Source organism: Podarcis gaigeae, assembly GCF_964106915.1.
Source record: "Podarcis gaigeae genome assembly, chromosome: Z".
Taxonomy (NCBI): domain Eukaryota; kingdom Metazoa; phylum Chordata; class Lepidosauria; order Squamata; family Lacertidae; genus Podarcis; species Podarcis gaigeae.
In genome coordinates, this window is record NC_139691.1 from 2,470,621 (window position 1) to 2,495,627 (window position 25,007).

At 48.9% G+C, this 25,007-nt stretch overlaps 1 protein-coding gene across 2 annotated transcripts in view; it reads right to left on the minus strand.

Annotated features, from left to right (window-relative positions):
• The window catches only part of LOC310836457 (carboxyl-terminal PDZ ligand of neuronal nitric oxide synthase protein-like), a 50,417-nt gene that overhangs the window by 12,617 nt on the left and 12,793 nt on the right, over positions 1-25,007 (minus strand). The window contains exons 3-7 of one of the 2 annotated variants that reach the window (XM_083721774.1): positions 19,902-19,970; positions 5,624-5,716; positions 4,595-4,653; positions 3,325-3,433; positions 3,062-3,203 (exon numbers count right to left, since the gene is read on the minus strand). In XM_083721774.1, the coding sequence (XP_083577900.1) occupies positions 3,062-3,203; positions 3,325-3,433; positions 4,595-4,623 (280 nt within the window). In that variant the 5' untranslated portion in view covers positions 4,624-4,653; positions 5,624-5,716; positions 19,902-19,970. The remainder of the gene's footprint in view (positions 1-3,061; positions 3,204-3,324; positions 3,434-4,594; positions 4,654-5,623; positions 5,717-19,901; positions 19,971-25,007) is intronic. The other variant, XM_083721773.1, reaches the window with a different exon arrangement.

Here is a 25,007-nt window from a genome sequence, read left to right on the forward strand (position 1 = left end):
TTATAGAATTCCTTCAAACCATAAGAAGTACAAAATGAAATCTTTAGTCTCAAAGTCGCTAAAAAAAATTAAATGAAGCGAGGTACCGGACTTTGTACGGTGAAAGACAAGCTGTGAAGCTTTGTGTATTCAGCAAATATGATGTCCAACACTGAACAGTGATTCCAAATATAGACTACTGTGTTTTGTAGAATTCTTTGTCAGCGTGGTGGGAGGATATAGAATGCCTTCATAAACCCATCTTATTTCAAATGAATGTATGTAAATGAAAATATCAAATGCTGTGGAACAGTGCTCATATAATAATGTAGTCAATAATGTGACTACATTATTACATGAGCACTGTTCCACAGCATTTACATACATTCATTCGAAAAAAGAGGGGTTTACGAAGCATTTCTATATCCTCCCACCACGCTGACGAAGAATTCTACGAAACAGTAGTCAATATCCGGAATCACTGTTCAGTGCTGGACATCATATTTGCTGAATACACAAAGCATCACAGCTTGTCTTTCATCGTACAAAGTCTGGTACCTCGCTTCATTTAAAGATTTTCAGAGACTTTGAGACTAAAGATTTCATTTTGAACTTCTTGTGGTTTGAAGGAATTCTATAAAGATTGTCTATCGCGTATGTACTACATAGTCATCGTGTTGCCTAGACATTCCTGATGCTTACTGGGGCTTCAGCACCAAATGAAGGCTTTCTGTCAATTCAGACAAAACTTCCCACAGGCCTGAGCCCAGCCATGTCCAGCAGAAACTTGATAAAGCAGCAGAACTGTACTATATCAGAATCTATATCATCCCCCCCCCCCCCCGGGCCCACATTTGTTTTTATTTTCATTTCCTAATGCATGGAAAGCAACAGCAACGGTAATAAAGAGTGAGGGAAACGATCCCAAGGAAGAAAGTGGGGGGGGGGGGGGAGAAGAAAGGACGGAAACGAGGAGGGAGTTGGTAGCATTCCGAAAACAGCACTGCATATTATTCAATAATGTTTTTCCAGAGATCTCCACTGAGAAGAGGGCAGCTGCCAATGAGGTCCCTTTTATTTTTAGTACATTTGATAATCGGGTGCCAAGCATAATTTACAAAGTAGTCCTTCATTTTTGGGTGGTGTAAGGTTCAGGGACGCGGGTGGCGCTGTGGGTTAAACCACAGAGCCTAGGATTTGCCGATCAGAAGGTCGGCGGTTCGAATCCCCGCGACGGGGTGAGCTCCCATTGCTCGGTCCCTGCTCCTGCAACCTAGCAGTTCAAAAGCACATTAAAATGCAAGTAGATAAATAGGTATCACTCTGGCGGGAAGGTAAACGGTGTTTCTGTGCGCTGCTCTGGTTCGCCAGAAGCGGCTTAGTCATGCCGGCCACATGACCCGGAAGCTGTACACCGGCTCCCTCGGCCAATAAAGCAGATGAGCGCCGCAACCCCAGAGTCGGCCACGACTGGACCTAACAGTCAGGGGTACCTTTACCTTTACCTTTTTAAGATTCAGGTATATTTTGTTAACTTTTCCCATTAATGCAATGGTCCAGGTCTTGAAGTACCAATACTCTTGCAAGTTTCCTGTAGCTGACATCTTCTGTATCATTTATTATATGCTCTTGTTCTACGTGCGGTTATTTAAAAAACAAGAACAAGAAGGACCTCCTCTTGTACATAGCTTTGGATTTTTTAAAAACACGAATTGATTAATGTGTTAGATGGTCAGATGGACGTGAGAGACCAGGGTCCAAATCTCTCTCCCCCCCCCCACCTCCAATGGCCATGAAGTTCACTCAGTGTGACCTTGGGGGCCAACGACTGACTCTCAGCCTAAACTACCTTGCAGGGGTGTTCTGAGGATTTGAATGAGGAGTGGGGAGAGCAATGCCCTATGCCACCTTCAGCTCCTTGGAGAAAAAGGTGGGACTTCAATGCAAGAAAGAAGGCGCTTTGAGGATTTGCAACTAAACACCAGGAAGAACTCTTTGACGGTAAGAACCATTCAACAGGGAAACAGTCTCCCTCAGGAGGAGCTGGGCTCTCGTTTCTTGAAGGTTCTGAAGCAGAGGCTGGATGGCCATCAGTCATGGGTGCTTTGGCTGAGATTCCTGCAGGGGGGGGCGGTTTTGGACTGGATGATCCTTAATGGTAACAATAAATTTTATTTATACCCCGCCCTCCCCAGCCAAGACTGGGTTCAGGGCGGTTAACATCAGGTATAAAAACAACTGATTAAAATACAACTTAAAAACAATATTAAAATACAACATTAAAATGCACCCTCCTTTCAGTAGAAACTCAAATCAAAAACTTTTTAGGGATGAAAACATCAAGTCTTCACCAAGGTCAACTATCCAGACTGGTCCTACGTGGGCCAGGAAAAAGCCAGGGAAGTCCCCAAACAGGAGATCCATCACAGAAGGAGAAAGGAAAGAGGGGAAGGGGATCAAGTTGATTCCAAGCCAAAGGCCAGGCAGAACAACTCTGTCTTACAGGTCCTGCGGAAAGAAATCAGATCCTGCAGGGCCCTGGTCTCATGAGGCAGAGCGTTCCACCAGGTCGGGGCCAGTGTTGAAAAGGCCCTGGCTCTGGTTGAGGCTAATCTGACTTCCTTAGGGCCCGGGACCTCTAGGGTGTTGTTATTTATGGACCTTGAGGCTCTCCATGAGGCATACCAGGAGAGGCGGTCCTGGAGGTACGAGGGTCCTAGGCCGTGAAGGGCTTTAAAGGTCAAAACCAGCACCTTAAATCTGACCCTGTACTCCACCGGGAGCCAGTGCATCCTTTCCAATATTACAGTTCTCTGATTCTATGCTCCCTACCATCTAGCCATACATAAAATTTATGAAATAAGAAAGAAGTAATAGTTATTTAAATAAACAAGCAAACACCATGCTCTCATCTTCTTTTGGGTGCCCCCTGAAGCTTCCAAAACCAGTCAGTGTTTATCCTCCTCCTTCCGGGGAGAAAGGCTACCACCAGGCAGGTATTTTAAATTTAAATATTAATAAACTAAGCCCCAACCCTGGACCCTTTTGAAATGCCCATGCAGATCTGACCCAGACCCCTCACCTTCCACCTGGGGGTCATCTGCGGAGTTGTTGCTGGCTCCATCGGCCTGGCCATCAGCGTTCTGCAGGGCATGTTGGAGGCTCAGCTTGTGACAGACCTCGAAGGCCTGGCCCACTGTCCGAACCACCCGCATGGCCTGCGTCTGTGGGGAGAGAGAAAGCCCACCTTAGCATGAGGAGAGGCAAGGGGCAGTTAAAGGCAGCAGCAGTGGTGGGGAAGGAGGAGATCCCATGGCAAAGGGCCCCTCGCCCACGCCAGCCCACCTTCTTCTTGGATTTGAAGACGTTGCACCGGAAAGAGTTGTTCGCGCCGTCCCTGGCGATGTAGCTGAATATCTTCAGATCCTGGGAATCATGAGAGACATAGAAGATCCTGAGGAGAGAGGAGGTCCGCAAAGTGAACCAGGAGGAAAAAGCGTCCCCCAAGTCCTGGGCACAGGGGAATGGTAACAACATAGCTTGGGAGATGCCTTAAGGTAAAGGTAAAGGGACGCCTGACCATTAGGTCCAGTCGTGACCGACTCTGGGGTTGCAGCGCTCATCTCGCTTTATTGGCCGAGGGAGCTGGCGTACAGCTTCTGGGTCATGTGGCCAGCATGACTAAGCCGCTTCTGGTGAACCAGAGCAGTGCACGGAAATGCCGTTTACCTTCCCGCCAGAGTGGTACCTATTGATCTACTTGCACTTTGACGTGCTTTCGAACTGCTAGGTTGGCAGGAGCAGGGAGCGAACAACGGGAGCTCACCCCGTCGCGGGGATTCAAACTGCCGACCTTCTGATCGGCAAGTCCTAGGCTCTGGGGTTTAACCCACAGTGCCACCTGCGTCCCAAGGGAGTTGCCTTGCACTGTGCCAAACCCTTCCCTTGTTTCCCAGGAATGCTGGGCAGATTGTCCCTCAGATTTGCTCCAATGAGGTGGGAGCAATTACCAGCTTAGGGGATTGAGCCACCTGGATCAAATTAGCAGCTTTGCCAATCTGGTAGTGCAGAGGACAGCTGTCAGGGACTGCCTGGGTGGGGCAGCAGGGGAACCCCAGGAATTTGCACCAGCAGAGACAGAGAGGCCAGCTGGCACTGCAAAGACCAGCTGGAACGGAGGCAGGGTTGGCATTCCCTATTGAGGACAGCCGGACCCATATGTGCCCAATGGGCAGGGGGGCAACTGAAGGGAGCTGAGCCACTAGTGGCCACCTTTTAGCCCACCAAAGGGGCAGGGGTCAATCTGCCCCATGTGATCTCTGGCCAATCTGGAAGAATAGGGCAGATTTGCATATATGTTGTGTTTTTATTTACCATAGTTATTAAGGCACATGGCCACTCACTGCCACCAGTATATATGAAAGTCTGGTTCTTTTAAGAGTACACAGAACATCCATTCTCAAAAACAATGGAACTCACAGGTGGATAATACCTTTTATTTTTATAAATATTATTTGTTTGCAAAGGGAATATTTGAATGACTTGCTGCTGTATTACATCTTTGGAGCTGTGCTGGATCCTTGCATGCAAGTAGGGAGAATCCGCAGCAACCTACCTGTAAACCGGGTCGTGCATGACCACCATCTTGCCCTCATCCCAGGCCCACTCCTTTCTCTGCAGACAGGAACAAAGAATTAGTATAGCCCTCTCCTCCTCCATGAATTTGCCTAGTGCCCTTTTAATGCAATCTAAGTCAGTGGCCATCTCTGCCTCCTGTGGACGTGAGTTCCACAGTTTAACTGTGTACTTTATTTCGCCTGTCCTGAATCTCCCAGCATTCAGCATCACTGGAGGACCCCATTAGTTTCTAAAATTAGTAGAGAGGTAAATGAAAGGTCCATCTACTTCTTCAACCTCATGCATGATTTCATTTATTTATTTATTTGAAAAGTTTTTATTATGAAAATAATTCAGCATTAATAAACACCTATTGCTAATATACAAGCATACAAACATACATTTCATACAATCCTTAAAAATGTTCAAACATGCCTACACTCATTCCCACAGATAATTCCTTTTCCCATCACCATCCACCACCCCTCACCCCACCTTTGTGTTAGACTTCTAATCTACTCAATTGCAATTTCTTTCCACTTCTATTACTTTCTTTCACACACTTTTAAACCAACTTTGCTACTTCTTTTTCTGTTACACATTGTTATCCATCTTATTTAGTATTTCAGTATTTAAAACGGAACTTGTTTATTCTAATAGGAGTTCTGATTTTTCAATATGGTTTTGCAAGTATCCTTTAAACACTTTCCAGTCCCTGTCTATCCTCTCTTTTGAGATCCTTCCAATTTCTCCCATTGTTTTGGATATATTGTAATACTCCAATAATTTGGCAAGCCACTCTGTTTTTGTCGGTATAATACCACTTTTCCTATTTTTCGCAATCAATGATTTCCAGCACTTTCACACTCTCCCCTCCCCTTCTTTCCAAACCAAGAAGTCTCAAATGTTGCTAAGGGAGTTTGCCCTCCATCCCCTTGATCATTTTTTTGCAGGATGAGAGGGTGGGGGCCCTTTCCCTGCCCCCTCCCAGCTCTCCAGCATGACTCATCTAGGCCCCACTCCTCACCTTCTGCTTCTTGCGCAAGATCACTTTCACTCCATCCACCGAGATGATGATGTTGACCTTCTTTTTTTTGATGTTCTTGGCCTTAAATTCATACTGCGGGAAGGAAGAGGGTGGAGAGATGCATTAGGGTGGCCAGTTGCCGTCCAGCTTGGCCCCAAGGCGTTGCAGTGGGTGGGGGGAAAGGTCACATCAGCAGCCCTGTCACATGGCGAGTGGATAAAAATATCTATCCAATTTCCACCTCTAGATTTCATGCTGGGCAATTTGTAAATGCAACCATTTGCACCCAAAACCTCCTGCTGCATTGCCCACCCTGATTTTTGTTAATTGCAGACTGCAAAGCCCCTCCCCCACCTTCCTCTCTCTCAACCATTATGTGCTGGGCTTTTTTTATCTCAGCTCAGGAGAGAGGCAACTCAGGCCTGCAGTGGGAATGTTCAAAGACCACTGGTGGGGGGCTGTCAGACTGAAACGGCCCCTGATGTGGCTGCACCACTTAAATATTCATTAAAGCGGGTTTTGAACGAAGCAGCAGAACGGAGCAGTTTTTGTGTGTGTTGTAGCAAACAAAACAGCCCTCCCCAAACCCCAAATCAAATCATTTGGAGAGAAAGTCAGATGGATGATGATGATAATAATAATAATAATAATAATAATAATAATAATAATAATAATTTATTATTTATACCCTGCTCATCTGCTGGGTTCCTCCAGCCACTCTGGGTAGCTGGGTAGCTACAAAATATTAAAAATACAATAAAAACCAGACATTAAAAACAGGGCTGCCTTCAGATGTCTTCTAAAAGTCAGATAGCTGCTTATTTCCTTGACATCTGATGGGAGGGTGTTCCACAGGGTGGCGCCACTACCAAGAAGGCCTTCTGATTTCATCCTTTGATTTGAAGGGCTCAGTCTTGGAATGCAGGTTGTGCTTACTCAATGGGGTGCAGATGTGTGAACTCTGCACATCCTCAGAGGCGCCTGCATTTGCTTCATGCACTCAGAGCCAAGGGTCCCAAGGTCAGTCTCAGCTGTGTTTTAAGCGTTCCTTGCTTGACCTTCCATCAGTAGTCTTTCTCCACCCTGGCCTGAACTTTGCTCTCTACCTACTCGGTCAGAAGGATGGATTAGCCTAGCCTAGCCTCCCCCCACCCACAACCTTGGGTCCAGGGTTGAAGGCAGCAAGCAGGCAAGAACAGCCCCCGCCCCAGGCAACCGCTTGGTCTCTGTTAAGCTGTGACCTCTTGATCAATCCATGAATTATTACACAGGGCAAGCTGTTTAGAAAGCTAAATTTAGCCACAAAGTGTGAACACACAGAGAGAGGGAGAAAGGGGGAGGAAGGAAGGAAGGAAGGAAGGGAAGGAAGGAAGAATGAAGGAAAGAGGGATTTAATTAAAGAAAGTCAGAAAAATTTAAGGAGGGAGGGAGGGAGGGAGGGAGGGAAGGAAGGAAGGAAGGAAGGAAGGAAGGAAGGAAGGAAGGAAGGAAGGAAGGCAGGCCAGCCAGCTGTGTTCTTGTTTACACAAAAAAGAGGGACAGGGCATGATCCCTGCTGAAAGGACAGCAGCCGCTCCACCAAAGCTGATCCTTCAAAAGCATTGCCACCGCAACCTCTGCCTGGGGCTAAGAAGATGGATTCTCTCTCCCCTAACACACACACATACCGGATATGCACCTGTGGAACCAAAATCTGCCCTTTGCCCAAGGGCAGAGCCAGGTGCTGCCTGTTCCTTCGAACACACCCTTTCCCCCAGCCAGGAGACCTTCTAGCGGTTTCAGACTACAACTCCCATCAGCCCTGGGCAAAGGCCGTCCTAAGAAATCTGTTTCCACTTTTGAACTGCTGGGACTGCCCAGGCGTGGGCTGCTACAGCCCCATACCCCAGGAGGGCAGTGCAGCTGCGCAGAGAGCCCTTTCTGTTTCCTAAGGATGGCGGAGGCTGCCCCCTCGGGCTGTTGGAGCTGAGCACCTCTCCAAGGCGTGAGAAGGGGAGCCATGCCAGGGATGGGTGCCAGCTGGCTGCTGCCCTCTTCTGCCCTCAGCACTCACGCAGAGCCGCTCACTGCTTTGAAATCGGGACTGGAAGCCAAAGAATATTTGCACCCCAGGGCGAGTGATGGGATTGGCTCCTCCTGAGACCTGTGCTTTGGCTCCTCTGCGCAGGTTCTGAACACATCCGTCTGTTCAGGGAAAGAGGCCAAAAGCCGCTGGATCTGATATCAGAGGGGCTCAATCGCTACTGTTATTATTAATTATTAAAAGCAGGTTTGCTTCTTGGGAGAAAAGCAATGACAAACCTAGACAGCATCCTAAAAAGCAGAGACATCACCTTGCCAACAAAGGTCCGTATAGTTAAAGCCATGGTTTTCCCAGTAGTGATGTATGGAAGTGAGAGCTGGACCATAAAGAAGGCTGATCGCCGAAGAATTGATGCTTTTGAATTCTGGTGCTGGAGGAGACTCTTGAGAGTCCCATGGACTGCAAGAAAATCAAAGCTATCCATTCTGAAGGAAATCAGCCCTGAGTGCTCACTGGAAGGACAGATCGTGAAGCTGAGGCTCCAAGACTTTGGCCACCTCATGAGAAGAGAAGACTCCCTGGAAAAGACCCTGATGTTGGGAAAGATGGAGGGCACAAGGAGAAGGGGGCGACAGAGGACAAGATGGTGGGACAGTGTGCTCGAGCCTACAAACATGAGTCTGACCAGGCTGCGGGAGGCAGTGGAAGACAGGAGTGCCTGGTGTGCTGTGGTCCAGGGGGTCACAAAGAGTTGGACATGACTAAACAACAACAAACCACTTGGAAGTTTGAGCAAGACTGACATCTGCAGCTCCTTCAGACATTGGGACCTGAACCAGTACAGTGGTACCTTGGGTTACAGATGCTTCAGGTTACGGACTCCGCTAACCCAGAAATAGTACCTTGGGTTAAGAACTTTACCTCAGGATGAGGCGGCGCGGCGGCAGCGGGAGGCCCCATTAGCTAAAGTCGTACCTCAGGTTAAGAACGGACCTCCAGAACGAATTAAGTTCTTAACCTGAGGTACCACTGTAGATTCAAACGACAATAAGAGAGATGCCAGCTAAACATTAGAAGAACTTTCTGACAGTAAGAGCTGTGTGACAATGGGGTGCGTTAACTCAAAAGGTGCTGGGCATCTGTCAGGGGTACTTCAGCTGAGATTCCTGCATTGAAGGGGGTTGGACTAGATGACCCCTGGAGATCCCTTCCAACTCCACCATTCTATGATTCCACTTCTGCCAGGCTAGGAATAATTATTGATGATGATCATGATCACGATGATGGTGGTGTGTGTGTGTGTGTGTGTGTGTGTGAAAAGGACTCCCAGCGTTTTGGAGCCTTAACTCCATATCGGGATAAATGGTGCATGACCAACAAAAATATCTGCACCATGTAAAGGACACAGAAACCAGTCCAACTTACTTTTTCTTTCGCATACAAAGCACAGTTGGCCCTGCCAGATTCTGCCTCCATTTGCACCGCCCTTCTGGTTCATATTTCCTTATGGGCCTGCATTCCAATGCACAACTCCCCTTCCACAAAGAAGACAGAATCATGGAGTTGGGAGGGACCCCCAAAAGTCATCTAGCCCAACCCCGTGCGATGCAGGAGTGTTAAGAGACTCCCAACAGCAACCTCCATGCAGCACTTCCCCTGATCCTGCCCCTGTTTAGAAAGCCAGTAATAGCACCACCCTTCTCCCTCCGCCAAGCTTCCATCTCAGAGGACCAAAGCAGCCACAGAAAGACCTCAACTCCACCCCCCACCCACCCTGAGACAACCACCGCCAAGCACCTGCCCAGGTGGAGATGACCACTGGGCACGTGGGCACCCGCCTCCCCCCCCCCCGGAGCTCAAGTACATAGGGTCTCCTCCCCCCCATTTTATCCTCAAAACAACCACCCTGTGAGGTAGAGCTTACGCAGAGAGTCAGTGATTGGCGCAAGGTCACCCAGTGAACTTTATGGCCAAGAAGGAGATTTGAACCCTGGTCTCCCGGGTCTTAGTCCAACAATTAACCACTACACCACCACCGACTTCCCTGTTATGAGCCTGTGAGAGATCTGACAAAAATTTCTCATTTTTCCAACAGCAACTAGCCAGATTGAGAAGGCCATAAGCGCAGGGCTCAGGATCTCAGCAGTCCCCAACCGGCAGTATTCAGAGGTAGATTTTGTGTTAACATGGATGCTTCATTTAGGCGCCCTGACCACTAGCCCCTAAATAGACACCGCTTCTCCATGAATTTATATAAACCTTTTCAACAGCCTCCTAAGCCACTAGGGACACAGGTGGCGCTGTGGGTTAAAGCCTCAGCACCTAGGACTTGCCGATCGAAAGGTCGGCGGTTCGAATCCCTGCGGCGGGGTGCGCTCCCGCTGCTCGGTCCCAGCGCCTGCCAACCTAGCAGTTCGAAAGCACCTCCGGGTGCAAATAGATAAATAGGGACCGCTTACCAGCGGGAAGGTAAACGGCGTTTCCGTGTGCGGCTCTGGCTCGCCAGAGCAGCGATGTCACGCTGGCCACGTGACCCGGAAGTGTCTCCGGACAGTGCTGGCCCCTGGCCTCTTAAGTGAGATGGGCGCACAACCCCAGAGTCTGTCAAGACTGGCCCCTACGGGCAGGGGTACCTTTACCTTTACCTTTACCTAAGCCACTGCCCCTCACCAAAGTTAGCTTTGTGAAGAAATCATTTTTTAAAAAACCTTTAAATCTCTCCCCCCTTTTGTTCTTGTTTTTATTATGTATGTTGTGTTTTTATCTTGTATTTTTATGCCGTGAACTACCCTGAGATCTATGGATGAAGGGAGGTATACAAATTTAATAAATAAATGCATGCATAACATATTATCTGAATTTACCTGGGACTCAGCTAAAGGTAAAGGTACCCCTGCCCGTACGGGCCAGTCGTGTCTGACTCTAGGGTTGTGCTCCCATCTCACTTAAGAGGCCGGGGGCCAGCGCTGTCCGGAGACACTTCCGGGTCACGTGGCCAGCGTGACGAAGCTGCTCTGGCAAGCCAGCACCAGCACAGCACATGGAAACGCCGTTTAGCTTCCCGCTATAAACCGGTACCTATTTATCTACTTGCACTTAGGGGTGTTTTCGAACTGCTAGGTGGGCAGGAGCTGGGACCAAACGACGGGAGCTCACTCTGCTGCGGGGATTCGAACCGCCGACCATACAATCAGCAAGTCCTAGGCACTGAGGTTTTACCCACAGCGCCACCCGCGTCCCGCCGGGACTCAGCTATACAGCTGCAAATAAAACATTCTGAATGTGTTGCAAAGTGCAATATACAATCGTGACACTAGATGACGACTGTGAGCTATAGCAGATTCAATGCATTTTTCAAAACAATTTTTTAAAAAGCATTTTCACATGTGTAGATTCCACCCTGCTGATCTTTCGTTGTTGTTGTTAAAGTTTTTATTTAGAAAAAAAAAACTTTACTAAGTGGTTTAAATATTTTGCAACGAAGCAAAACAAAGAGTCAGGTGGCGACTTGCTATTATAGATCCAGAGTACATGGCTGGATATGACATTTGAACGCGAATGAGTTTTATCTGAAGTGAGACAAGACAACAGGATGGCTGTTCTTGCAGGAACAACGAGGCCTCGCAGTAGTGGATATCAGTATGTACCAAATCAGTACCAAATGAAGTATGATGCGGTGGGAGCCAACCAGCCATGCGCTTGCGTCTTAATATATGCCAGAAAACACCCTCAACATGGCAGCGGAGCCCATCGGCACATGAAACATGTTCATTTGGTGAAACGTGCATTTCATTTGGTGATCTCCCCACCAACCCCACCCTGAGCTAAAATAGGATGCCAGAAGGTGAAAACCTCCCCAGTACACACTTCATAGGGCTGCGCATGATTTCACAAGCATCAGTCATGTCCCACTTGCAGAATGAAATGCGCTTGCAGAAGAGCGTGATGGATGGAGCCTCATCAGAATTATTTGGCGGGGGGAGGGGGGAGTTTAATGAGCACAGTCCTCCCTTTGGCAGTCAAGAGGCGTTTCTGCAGAGGCACTGCAGACACAAGGAGAATCCCTAATGCTGCCGCCTTGTGTGGGCAGAGAAGGCGCCAAGCGCATCCTGGATACTAAATAATGCATCTCCACCCCTCCACACACACACACCCGACCTCCCTCTTCCCTTCATTGCAAAGGAGCTATTTCGGGCTGCATGGATTTCCAAGCCAGAGAGAGGTGGGGAGAGATTCATTCACTTAGCATGGGAAAAGAACAAAAATCCCTTGAGCCAGTCTTCACAGAAAGGACTCCCCGAAGAGAAGTAGAGATGGAAGGCAGGACATTTGGAGGAGGAAAACGAAGCGTGGGGTCGGGGGCTGGCATGCATGGCCCCACCATGCAGCAAGCTGAAGCAGCCTGCTTTAAGGTAGTAGGGCTTGGATGGTGTGGTGGGGGGCAGATGTCTGGACAGCACAGTTAGGCTTTTCCCAGGGGGTGGTCCTCACAAGGGTTGGAATGCTGGTTTGGAAGAATCTTAGGCTGCTCACCCCTTCTTGGAAGCCAGGCCAACCTCCTGAAATGAGCTTCTTTGTGAACGGAGGATGATGCTGCTCTTGAGAAAAAAGCCTCCGTTTTCCGGCTCCCACGCTCACCTCCTGGCACCGGGATGCCTTGTTTGCATCGCTCTGTGTGCTGGCACAAGCCGGGGCCCAGATGGCATAACGACACAGACCGTTCCTGAAGCAGCCAGTGCACCCCACGCCCCTTGTGCAGTATCGCACAGCCTGCCCCCATCCCAGGACTTGGCCACCTCCCGGGGGGGGGGGGTGTGCATTTCGTGACTCGCCACGCCTGTGTTCATCTGTCAGTACAGCACTGGCTGGCTCTAGGCTCCGGCTCAGAAGGGAAGCACGGGCAACATCAGAACAGGGGCAGTTTTAAAAAAACCAAACCAGCATGCCAAGGAGTCAAAATCATAGTGCTGGAAGGGACCCCAAGGGTCATCTAGTCCAACCCCCTGAAATGCAGGGATCTCGGCTAAAGCATCCCTGACTGTTGGCCATCCAACCTCTGCTTAAAAACCTCCAAAGAAGGAAAGCCCACAACCTCCCAAAGGAGACTGTTCCACTGTCAGAAAGTTCTTCCTGATGTTTAGTCGGAATCTCATTTTTTCTAACTTTAAGCCATGGGTTCGAGTCCTACCCTCCGCAGCAGGAGAAAACAAGCTTGCTCCATCTTCCATGGGACAGACCTTGAGATATTTGAAGCTGGTTATCATATCTTCTCTCAGTCTCTTCTTTTCTAGGCTAAACGTTCCCAACTCCCTCAGCCCTTCCTCCTAAAGCCCTTGATCATCTTGGTCACCCTCCTCTGCACATCTTTCAGCTTGTCAATGATATAATAATATGAATTACCAAAGGCCAGCTGGTATTATTTTCAGCAACCTGCTGAGGTTCCCACCATTTCCTTCCAGGCAGCAGATAAAGGGCAGGTAGGAAATAAAATAAAAACTGAGACGGTTTGGAGACAGCGGCCTTTTAATGGAAAGTTATAGGTTGCTGGGCAGATAGAAAGGAGCATCATGCTCAGCCACACACGGCACTCTTCCAGGGGATCTCCTTCAAAAACACCCACACAGGAGCGGTGACATTCGAAAGTGCCCCAAGAGAGGAGGATCTCCGTATTCTGCTTGGGTGCTGTCAATGTTGCCCCGCAGGGCAAGACAAGGCAGATTTTGGCTAAACATCAGCAGAGACTTCGTTATGGTTAGGAGGTGTTCACCACTGCAACAACCTGCTTCCTTTGCCGGAGGTACTTAGGCAGAGGCCAGGCAGCTTTCTGCCAGGGATGCTTACGTTCCTGCATTGCCTGCCCTGCCCTAAGCAGGGGTTGGAGAAGATGGTATCTAAGGTTCTTCCTGACTCTATGATTCCATCACTGTGTTGACCAGACACTGCACAAAGCCAATCTTCATGCGCTGACTGCATCCACAGTCCTGTTTTGCACTGTGTACACAGTGATTAACACCTGCCACCCAAGAATATTGGTGTGATCCTATGCATAATTATAACGGATCCACAATGCTTTGTCAGAATACTGTATTGTTGCCGGCACCTGCTAAGGCCATTTTCATTTAGGCAACCCTACCCAGACATGTAGGGACGCGGGTGGCGCTGTGGGTTAAACCACAGAGCCTAGGACTTGCCGATCAGAAGGTCGGCGGTTTGAATCCCCATGACGGTGTGAGCTCCCGTTGCTCGGTCCCTGCTCCTGCCAACCTAGCAGTTCGAAAGCACGTCAAAAGTGCAAGTAGATAAATAGGTACCGCTCTGGCAGGAAGGTAAACGGTGTTTCCGTGCGCTGCTCTAATTCGCCAGAAGCGGCTTTGTCATGCTGGGCACATGACCCAGAAGCTGTACACCAGCTCCCTCGGCCAATAAAGCGAGGTGAGCGCCGCAACCCCCGAGTCGGTCATGACTGGACCTAACGGTCAGGGGTCCTTTACCTTTACCCACACATGTAGAATGTTGGTGTATGTTTTAATCTGTTTTTAATTTATTGCCTATACTACTTTTTTTAACGTTTTAAATAAGCGTTGGCTGTTTTTACTGATAATTGCTTTATTCTTTTTTTGGTTTTTTGGTGGTGGTGTTTTTTTACATTTATATAAATTTTATGAAATAAGTAAAATCAATAAGCATGGCTCTTGTGCTTGGGTCCTGCATACAGGATTCCAATAGGCATCTGTTCAGCACCGTGAGTACAAAATGCTGCAGTAGGTGGGCCACTGGCTTGATCCAGAAGGGCTCGTATTATATCCTTTACTCTTTAAAATTTAAATTTAAAGATATGGCTTATCTGTGCCCCCTCCCCTCCCCACGGACAGCCGTGTCCCCAAATGAGGTCTATCCATCATGTTTAGTTTAGCTCCTTGACCCCTCCTTGACTAACCCAAATCAGCATTCACACAAGCTTGCAGAGATTGCGCCAGCACCAGGCACACGCCCCCCACCCACCCACCCACCCGGCTCTTGGGAATCCAGTTCCAGCAATTCTGAGCATGGCATTAAAAGGTCACCATTGCTTAGAGATTACATGTTTTGCAGGCTGATCCATCAGCCCATCTGCTATCAATCATCCCTGGAACGTGCTCTCATAACTGCGGCATTTTCTTCTCAGCTAACAGAGTGACCATCACTCTGACAGGAGGAGATGGCCATGGCGATGGCGGCCACCATATATTGGAGCGACCCCAAGGGAATGCATCATAATTTTAGCTTTCTATTCCATTCTACTATTGCTAATAAAAAAGGCCATTTTTTTGCCCTTGCAGAGATAAGGAAGGAAACAGAGGGGGGCTAAGCAACGCTTGCGGTAGGCCAGGGGTGAGGGCTCCTCATCCTGCATGAAATGTAGAATTATGTAAAATGCATGCAAATCTTCATGATTTGCATAATCATGAACTGAGCTCAGGTTATCTTGGCACATAATAATAATTATTTTTAAAGAGCCCTGCCTATGCAAAGCCCTCTCTCCACTGAATAAGTAGAATACCCAGATAGTCCAAAGATAACTTGCATATAGTCCTCATTCTTCCATATGTGTCTTGCTTACAGTCCTGCCAGGTGGGTCGCTGACGGAGTGCAGATAGAGAGAGGGGGTTTTCTCCCTCTCCCATTGTTCTGGAACTCAGGGCAGTCTCTCAAAGCCAATGGGATGCAGTGCCTATGGAACTCACTGCTGCAGAGTGAGGCATCCCTCCACATTTAGAGGAAATAGGCTACTGACTTCCAGGCACTGAGAAAGGGCCTATGCCTTCAGACTCTGTTGCCGTCAGGTCCTAATTTTTTTTTGGGGGGGGGGGCGTTCCTATTGTGGCATTTGGTGAGCACAGAATGTTGTGCTAGAGGTTTAATCTCACTCTCCTTGCTTGAAATTTGAATCCACTGGTTTGGGTCCTACCTCCCAGAGCAGGAGAAAACAAGTTGGTTCCACCGCCCATTTGTTAAACCACTCTGGGAACTGTAGTTCTAGGAGGGGAATAGGGCTGGGTCTCCTAACACCTCTCAGCACCTTGCACAAACTACAGAAAACAGCCACTTCTTGAAAGATAACCTATGAAGTAGAAGCAAGCTCTTCTTATGCTCTTTGTTGGCATCAATCTGTCTCAAGAGACAATGGAGCGTGCTGCTGAAGCTCTGAAGAGGTTCTTAAACATTTTGAAACCTGACGCCTTATTTGGGGGGGGGGGGTTGCTCCTGGCTTGTAGGCTGCTGCTGCTGCAATACTGCAAAAAGGCGCCCAATGCAATCAGCACGTGAAGCTGCCTGTGAATGAGGCCTGCAGTTGTATTATTGCAATGCACCTCCCAGATCTGCCTTATCCATAGAGGCTAGTGGCGCAGGGCGCCAGGGCGCCAAGTTCTGGAGGGCACCAGGCGGGAGTCTGGGAAACACCGAACGAGCTGCCCGCCTCCTCCAGCCCTAAAAAAAGGCTGAAACTCTGGGAAAGGGTGTGTGTGTGCCAGAGGGATCTTTGCACCACAGCGCCAGATATGCTGAAGACGGCCCTGGCCCCTCCTGACCAAAGGGACAGAATTCCAGTAGGGTTTTTTAGGGGGGGACAAAATATGAATTCTCCACTGACTTCGCATGATAGCATCATGCAAATCCACATTTACAGAGGGTGTCACTGTGAGAGCCTTGTGTGGTTTCCAACAGAAAGCCTGCGGCAAAACCAGTCCCCCCAGGGTGGGGGGTGGGAGGTGCACACATGCGCTGCTAGAATGCTCTTGCATGCACCTTTCGACTGAGCTGGCTCTGGACCTGACTTACCCATAGAATAATGACCCTTCTGGGGAAAAGTCACGCCTGCCTCTCTATTAACAATTAAGGCGTAGGAGAGAACAGATTAATTTTGAGGCAGCAGAGCAAGGAGGCCAAAGGACAGCATCTCTGCTCTTTTCGTCCTTGCTCAAGAGCAGAAGCTTGTGCCACAAACTCTGCAAGCTAAAGCAGACTTGGAGGCAAACAGTAGGAGAGTAGTTTACCTTAATTTTCTAGTCACTGAGTGGGGAAGATGGGAGATTTTCAGGGCACTGAATCCACCCCCTTGGTTATGCTAAACCTTACTCAGCTTCTCTTCAACTGGCTTCAGATTTTTTTTTTAAATAATAATAATAATAATAATAATAATAATAATTTATTATTTATACCCCTCCCATCTGACTGGGTCTCCCCAGCCACCCTGGATTGCTTCCAACAAAGTATTACAATACAGTGGTCTGTTAAACATTAAAAGCTTCCCTATACAATGCTTATTCTCACCTAAGAGGGCTAGGAACTTGCGTTGTGTGTGCTCCATAGCCAGTTTCCCGTGGCTGAGATCTGCGGCTCATAGCTGCTCCTGGAGGATCAGTTTGGCCCACTGCCTGTACTGAATCCATGACTTTCAGAGCTTTCAACCTCATCTTCAGGACTGCAACTTGTCAGGATATCCCTAGAGGGTTGGCAACCAACAGCACCAGGAGCCCCACCACCCAGGGAATGTCACCCAGAAGACAAAAGACGAGGGGGGGTGGGCAGCTGCAATGGTAACCAAAATTGCTGGGCTTAGCAGAGCGGGACCTTTGTTTGCTACAGAAGCACATCCTTCTCCAAAGCAGTTACTGAGCAGGGACGCATTCAGGGTTACATCACTAAGTTCCTAGGACCCAAAAAAGTGTCAAATCACAGAGCTGTGGAACTGGAAGGGACCCCAGGGGTCATCTAGTCCAACCCTCTGAAATGCAGGAATCACAAGCTAAAGCATCTATGATGGCCATCCAACCTCTGCTTAAAAACCTCCAAGGAAGGAGAGTCCACCATCTCCCGAGGAAGACCGTTCCACTGTTACACGGCCCCTACTGTCAGAAAGTTTTTCCTGATGTTGAGTCAGAAACTCCTTGTAATTTGAAGCTATTGGTTCAAGTCCTACCCTTCACAGCAGGAGAAAACAAGCTTGTTCCATCTTCCATGTGACAGCCCTCCAGGTCCAGGCAGTCTTTCTTTGGGTTACATTCTGGACCCCAGTGGGGCTCAAGTTAAACATTCCATTCCACACTGCCCCAACCTTCTAGTGGCATTTTGGTGACATTTTCAGGTCGCTTCCAGGTTTAGCGCTGCACGTGTGTGTGTGCAATCGCATATCAGTCAGACATGTCTAAATTGGTAATTGCCTTTATTTGAAGGTGGCTACCACATCACTTCTCAGTCTCCTCTTTTCCAGGCTAAACAGACCCAACTCCCTCAACCACTCCACATAAGGACTGGTTTCCAGACCCTTGATCATCCTGGTTGTTCTCCTCTACACACCTTCCAGCTTGTCAACATCCTTCTTAAATTGTGGCGCCCAGAACCGGACACAGTACTCCAGTTGTGGCCTCACCAAGGCAGAATACAGCAGTGCTATTACCGTATTTTTCGCTCCACAAGACGCACTTTTTTCTTCCTAAAAAGTAAAGGGAAATGTCTGTGCGTCTTATGGAGCGAATGCGTGGTCCCTGGAGCCGAACTGCCCAGGGGCAAAAAGCAGGTCATGCTTTTTTTTTTTCTTTTGAAAGAGGGAAGGGGGTGTTGAAACAAAGCCGCTGATGAGCAAGCGATCAGGAGCGAGATAAGGGACACTAGAAATAAAGGAGGCTGCCTGGGAGCAGGGAGGTAAAAGCCCATGGATCCTCAGGATTTTTACATTGGGTCACCCCAAATTAACCATCAGATCACATAGCATGTCCATGGCTACAGCCTGCACCAAAAAAAAAAAAATGCACCCACTGTTTCATGAGGCCATAATGGTGCAAAAACGTGGTTACAAAGCCTCCTGGATCCTCAGGCTTTTTGCATTAGGCTAGCCCAAACTCACCGTCAAATCACATATCATGTCTGTGGCCACAGCATGAACCACAAAAATCATACATCCACTGTTTTGTTCAGAATATTTTTTTTCTTGTTTTCCTCCTCTAAAAACTAAGTGCATCTTATGGAGCGAAAAATACGGCACTTTGCTTGGTCTAGACAGGCCTGTCTTTTCATTTTCACCTCTTTGCCTGTCCTCAATGGTCCTGAACAAGGAAACTTTGCTGAGGTTTTGTACTGTCCTCATTTAACTTTGACTCAATCAATTGGTTAATGTTTCCATCAGCTAAAAGGCAGAGGCTTGATCCGTCAACCTCCCAACCTCAATTAGCCCACACTGAGAGTCAGGGAGGTGTAGTGAAGCGGTTGTGGGGCTTAGGCCTCCATGTGGCTGGGGCTGATGGGTGCTGGGATCCTGACATCTGGAGTGCCACAGATGTTCCTCACCACCGGTGCTGCAGTTACATGCCAGGCTGAAAGAACTGGAGGCCTCTCTCTCAGACAAGCCTACCTCGGAGGGTTGTTTGCAAAGGATAAAACAGGCAGGGAAATGGCAGCCCTATAGGTGGCCTTAAAAACCTTCTTCTGATGCAGTTCTTCAGGAACTTCCCACCCCCAAACACACATGCCAAGGGGTTGGGCCTTTTCGCTGGTGGCACCCCCAAATAAGTGTCTTCAATTGTAGCATTCAGGTGCCAGGTTAAATCCTCTCTTTTAAAGCAAGGCTCCTGACCGATGGATTGCTGGTAGGAATACGGCTGCAAAGTTGGCTCTGCTGCCTTCTGACTTTCAACTCTGTTTGGTTTATTTACTTATTCTGAAAATGTGATTCATGGTTTCAGTGCCAGCTTGCCTCTCTGCTTCCTATGTATTAACCTGGGTTCTCAGTGGGTTAATAGATTTATATTTTGCATGTCTATCTCACCTTTTCCTCCAGGATGGCATGCCTGGCTCTCCCTCTTCCCATGTTAGCCTCTCACAACATCCCTGCGAGGTAGGTCATGCTGAGAGGCAATAGCCTGATAGATGAGATGAGAATTTGAACCCTGGCCTCCCAGGTCCTAGCAAGGCACTCTGAGCTTGCTTTGGCCTTGCTCTGACACTGCACCTCCAGAGGCAAAGCCTGAACGAATTATCTTGCCATGGAGTGCAACCTGTTCCATTTAACACTGTGAGCGGCATAAGAAGAGTTGTATCTCAATGCTAGATCATCCACTTTGCATGCAGAAGGTTGCAAGTTCAATCCCCAGTAGCAGAGCACCAGCGTGGTGTAGTGGTTGCAGCATCAGATAAGCATGCGGGAGAGTCCAGGGTTCAAATCCCCACTCAGCCACAAAGCTCTCGTGGACTGACCTTGGGCCACTCAGCCTAACCTACCTTGAGGGTTGCTGTTGTGGGGATTCAGTGAGGAGTGGGGAGAAGAACCATGTACTCCACTTTGAGATCCTGGGAGATAAAGGTTAGATATTTATTATCATCATCATCATAATCACCATCATTAATTAAATTTGTATAAAGCCCTTCATCCGAAGATCACAGGGTTGTTTACAACATAAGCATATACAGTGGTACCTCGGGTTACATACGCTTCAGGTTACAAACGCTTCAGGTTTCACACTCCTCTAACCCAGAAATAGTGCTTCAGGTTAAGAACTTTGCTTCAGGATAAGAACAGAAATTGTGCTCTGGCAGTGCGGCGGCATCGGGAGGCCCCATTAGCTAAGGTGGTGCTTCAGGTTAAGAACAGTTTCAGGTTAAGAACGGACCTCCGGAATGAATTAAGTACTTAACCCGAGGTACCACTGTAAAGTGAGAATGCAAAATGCATAACAAAACAAAACAAATAACCTCCCCTAAAATAAAACTAATCTCTAGGTAGGGCTTGGGAATGTCCCTGGCCTAGGGCCCTGGAAGGCAGAGGCTACCAGACCCGAGGGGAGACCAGACCTGAGGGGAGGGGGTGGTTAACCCTTGGTCCTCCAGATGTTACTGGACTACAACTTCCATCAGCCCCAGCAAGTGCGGCCAACAACCAGGGAGGATGGGAGTTGTAGTCCAGCCACGCCTGGAGGTCTGCAGCTTCCTTCACACCAATTATGGACAACATTGGGCTAGATGGACCAGCAGCTGGTCTCAGGGTGAGGCCCTTTCCTAAACCATCCCCAGGCTCTGAAAGCAAGCATAGGCTACAAAGAACCAAAATGTAATGGGGGGGGCAGGATGCTCCTGCCAAGGAGCGCACCAATCGCTGCCCCACTTAATATTCAAGCGGCAAGAATAATGACATCCGCTGTCACTGTCAAAGCTGGGGGAATTGGCTGGGGAGGAGGGAGGATTAGCTACAGCTCAGTCAGTCGCAGAAAAAGTCTGTGGCTCCAGGAGGCTACTAATAATCCAGGAGAAAGGCTGGCAATTTTTAACGCAGAAAACCCCCCACACATTTAAATGCAGGCTTAGCTTAGCCTTAATGTCAAGCCAACACAGCAAGCACCAAATTTACATTCTGCTCCAAGGGCTGAGCTTTCTCTCTGTTTGTTAAAGAACACCTCTTGCCAAGAAACCAGCCTGGGGGGGGGGCATGGCTGTGTCTCTGGGTGGATCCAGGAGCTCTCAAAAGAACAGAGGGCTCCCACCACATCTTTTGGGTTCCCCACCCACCCTGAGCAGCAGGTAGGAGGCAAGGGGAACACCTGTGCTATGGAAAACTTTACCAGCATGGCTTCAAAGTAAAGCATCCTGCCCTGAAACACTGAAGCCAAATTTCGCATCCAGCACCTTTGTAAGAAAGAGATGCCTTAAAACTGCCGAGAGTCAGTGTGCAAATATTTTGCCTTTGTTTGTTGTCAATTGCCCCATATATGCCCACTTGCCTGCTTCGATCTGTGGAATTGGCCATCCGGCATTTGTGGGATCTCGATCTCATAGGGTGGCAGCACCTGTAATTTTGAAACTCTCTACCTGATGTCAGGAACCTTTACTATACTCCTTTTGGTGCCTGCTAAAATCATTTTTGTTTAGACATGCCAACCCAGAAGTTTAGGAAGTTGGTGTGAGCTTTAATCTGCTTTTAGTCCATCATTATTTTAACTTCCCAAAGGTCTTAAATTATTGTTGTTAATTCTTCTCAGTGATATTTTCATTGTTTTATCCCATTTGCAAACCATTTTAAAAATGTCAGTCCGATCCTATGACATTTCATATTTGGCTGGCGAAGGTTCCTAAAATGCTCAGCTCTTATTGCAGACTTCCGCACAAGGACTCTGGAGACTGCAGTTTAGCACAGGATTCAGAAAACTTTCTCTAGAGTTTCCCACCCTCCTTGCAAGCACCCGCACCCCCTTCAGAAAACTACAGCTCCCACCCCTCCAGGTGCCTTGATCAGGAGCCTGGTGCTGAACATAAGAGGACACTGCTGGGTCAGGCCCATGGCCCCTCTAGGCCAGCCTCTCGGTGCCTGGATGAAACCTGCAAACAGAACCCAAGCATGGAGCCTTCTCCCTTTCTGTGGTTTCAGAAGCATAGCCAGGCCTGTGCAGAGCTTGTCTGAGGCCCAGGGCAAGAGTTCCCAAGTCAGCTGGGAGGCATGGGGCAATCTTGGCATGACAGTGTATGTCTGGCATGTTCTGGCGGGGAGCCCTGGCCAGCTTAGTCCTCTGAGACGCAGGGCAAGTCTACTCAAGCTCCTCTCCTGCTTCTGCCTGGGCCTGAACATTACTGTCTCCCACTGTGGACATCATGGCTGGGAGCCATGGACAGCCTTCTCCTCCATGAATGTGCCTCCTGTGGGCGGGAGTTCCACAGGTTAACTATGCATTGTGCAGAGAAGAACTCCCTTTTATGTTGGAAGCTGAATCTTCCATCATTATTTCCCTTCTCTTCCCTCCCCTTTTATGAAGATCACCTGCTCTGAGACCCCGAGGCTAATTCTCCCCTGGCCTCCTCGATGGCCCAAGTAGGACCAATTCAGCCAGCTAGCCCTGGGGATTATCTAATTGATTTATGAATTTTATTGTTATTCATGTTTTTATACTGTATTTTATGCTGCTTTTATAATTAAGTGTTTTAAATTTGTTGTTAGCCGCCCTGAGCCCGGTTGTTGAACCGGGAAGGGCTGGGTATAAATAAAAAAATATTATTATTATTATTATTATTATTATTATTATTATTATTATTATTTATTATCATTTAGCTTCACTGGGTGCCAAGTTCTGACGGACGGAGAAAGGGAGTTGCCATTTCCTCTTTCCACCTTCTCCACGCCACACACAATTTTATAGACCTCTGGCATGCCTGGAACTGCTTTAGGATTTGTCACGTAGACCTTGCTTTGCTTGGGAGCACATAGGTCCCGTCCTCCTTTCCTCCACTGACGCCGCTGCCTGGCCTCCCCGCCCCCAGCCCCTTTCTAACTGCCAATTAACTGTCACAAGCAAGGCGCCCCCGCCGAGCCCCAGCTGGGAAATGTGAACACAAGGAATGCCTTCCTCCTTATTAAATCTCGGAAGCCTTTTTATAAAAGGGGAGGGGGAAGGGGGGGAGGGCGGAATAGCTGGCCCAGAACACAAGGAGGATGCTTCATGAAGCCACTCAGCACAGCTGATTAGGGGATTAGCGGATGCCAGCCTACAGAGCCCACAGGACGACAGGGAGGGGGGCAGCCTAAGGGAGAACCCCTGCAAGGTACCTGAGCGCAGGCAGCTGTTGGAAAACAGGATTGGAGAGCCTTTGGCTGGCACAGCGGGGTGGAAGCAGAGAAAGCAACAGGAGTTTGGTGTGAATTGCAATGGTGGTGGTGGGTGAGGGCTTGTGCCCGCACTTGTGTTTTTCCTAGGACCCGCCGCAAAACACCCAGAGACCCTGGGTGGGTGGGTATGGGCAGAGGGGCCTGTTATGTGCCAGATCCACACATCCACCCAGCCCTCAGTACTATCTCCTCTGACTGGAAGCAGCCAGCCAGGGGGCCCTCCCAGCTTTGCAACCCTTAGGGAAGGGGTGCCCAAGGTTGATCCTGGTGCCCCTGGTATGCCAAGCCAAGTGCCCAACCCCTGAGCTGGCAGGGGCACTCCCTGGTGCAGTGAACAGAGGGGTGAGATGGTCTTGGGCCACCTCAGAGTATCACTGGTCCACCCACCGAGCTCTGCCAAGGCTTTCCCTAACAGCCTCCCAAGTTGGAGACTGGATGTGGGGCTTCACGGGTGGAAGCAGGCACAAAAACCCAAGGCCCGGGGGGTGGGGCAGCTGGACTGGTTGCAGGAGGGGGGGGGACCTGCAGTCCTCCAGGTGCTGATGCAATACTACTGGGAGCCGAGGGTCCCAGTAAAACCCAAGGATCTAAATCACCCCCACCTCCCTGTTTTGAAAACAGGAATTTGTGGCAAGGGACACGGCTGCATATGGCAGCTTCTGCTGTGCACCTCTTCTGTGTCCCCCAAGAAAACTTGGCCCACTCCTGTTTCTGTAGAACTGGCCCAGAAGCACCTGGTTCTGCACTCCCAGAAATTCCACAAAAACAATAGAATAGTCAGTTTTTTTTAATTTTGTTAACTCATCAATCAAAACTAAATTATGCTAACTTCTTAATATGCAGTGGTACCTCTGGCTGTGAACGGGAGCCGTTCCGGAGGCCCGTTCGCAACATGAAAAGAGCGCAACTCGCAGCAGCGTGCCTGTGCACGCGCTGGTTGCGATTCACCGCTTCTGTGCATGCGCGTGACATCATTCTGCGCATCTGCACATGTGCGAGCGCCGAAACCTGGAAGTAACCCTTTCTGGTACTTCCAGGTCGCCCAGGGACATAACCTGAAAGAACGTAACATGAGGTATGACTGTACAATATGTTTTGATGTCACAACTTTTTTTAGCAGCTCCCATTTTTGGAAGCTGGAAGCTGAAAAATTCAACACACGTTACCATGCTAGTTCCAGAGCACCTTAGCTATATACGGTGGTGGACTTGACTCTGCTGGAGGTTTTGAAGTAGAGGTTGGAGGGCCACCTTCCAGGGATTCCTGCACTGTGATCCTGCCCTGCAGGGGGGCTGGAATAGAGGACCCTTGGAGATCCCTTCCAGCTCTACAGTTCTACAAGTCTATGAAAAGAAACACTTTGGCCTCGCTCTCCTTCTCAGAACTGACAAGAAAGAGTCAGTCTTGCCTCAAGTCAGGCAAAGTAGCGGGGGTGGGCGGGCGGGGGGCCGCGGGAGAGGAGAAAGAGAGAGAAATGCAAACTGACTGCAGAGCCAGAAGTGGACAGAGGCACCACCTGGTCTAGCACTGCAACGTGTGCCCCCCCCCCCCGAGTCTCCAGAAGTCAGCTCCTAAGCTGCAGTCATTCATTCCCAGAAGGCCATCTTAGCCACTTGAGAGAATCTGGGCTTCTGTTCCAGGAGGAAATGTAGCTCATCCGTGGGCTCAGCCATTTGTGGGGGTGGCAGGGGCGTATGTGAAGTGGAGTCCAGCCAGCCTTCTGGTTGAATGCCTCCTGG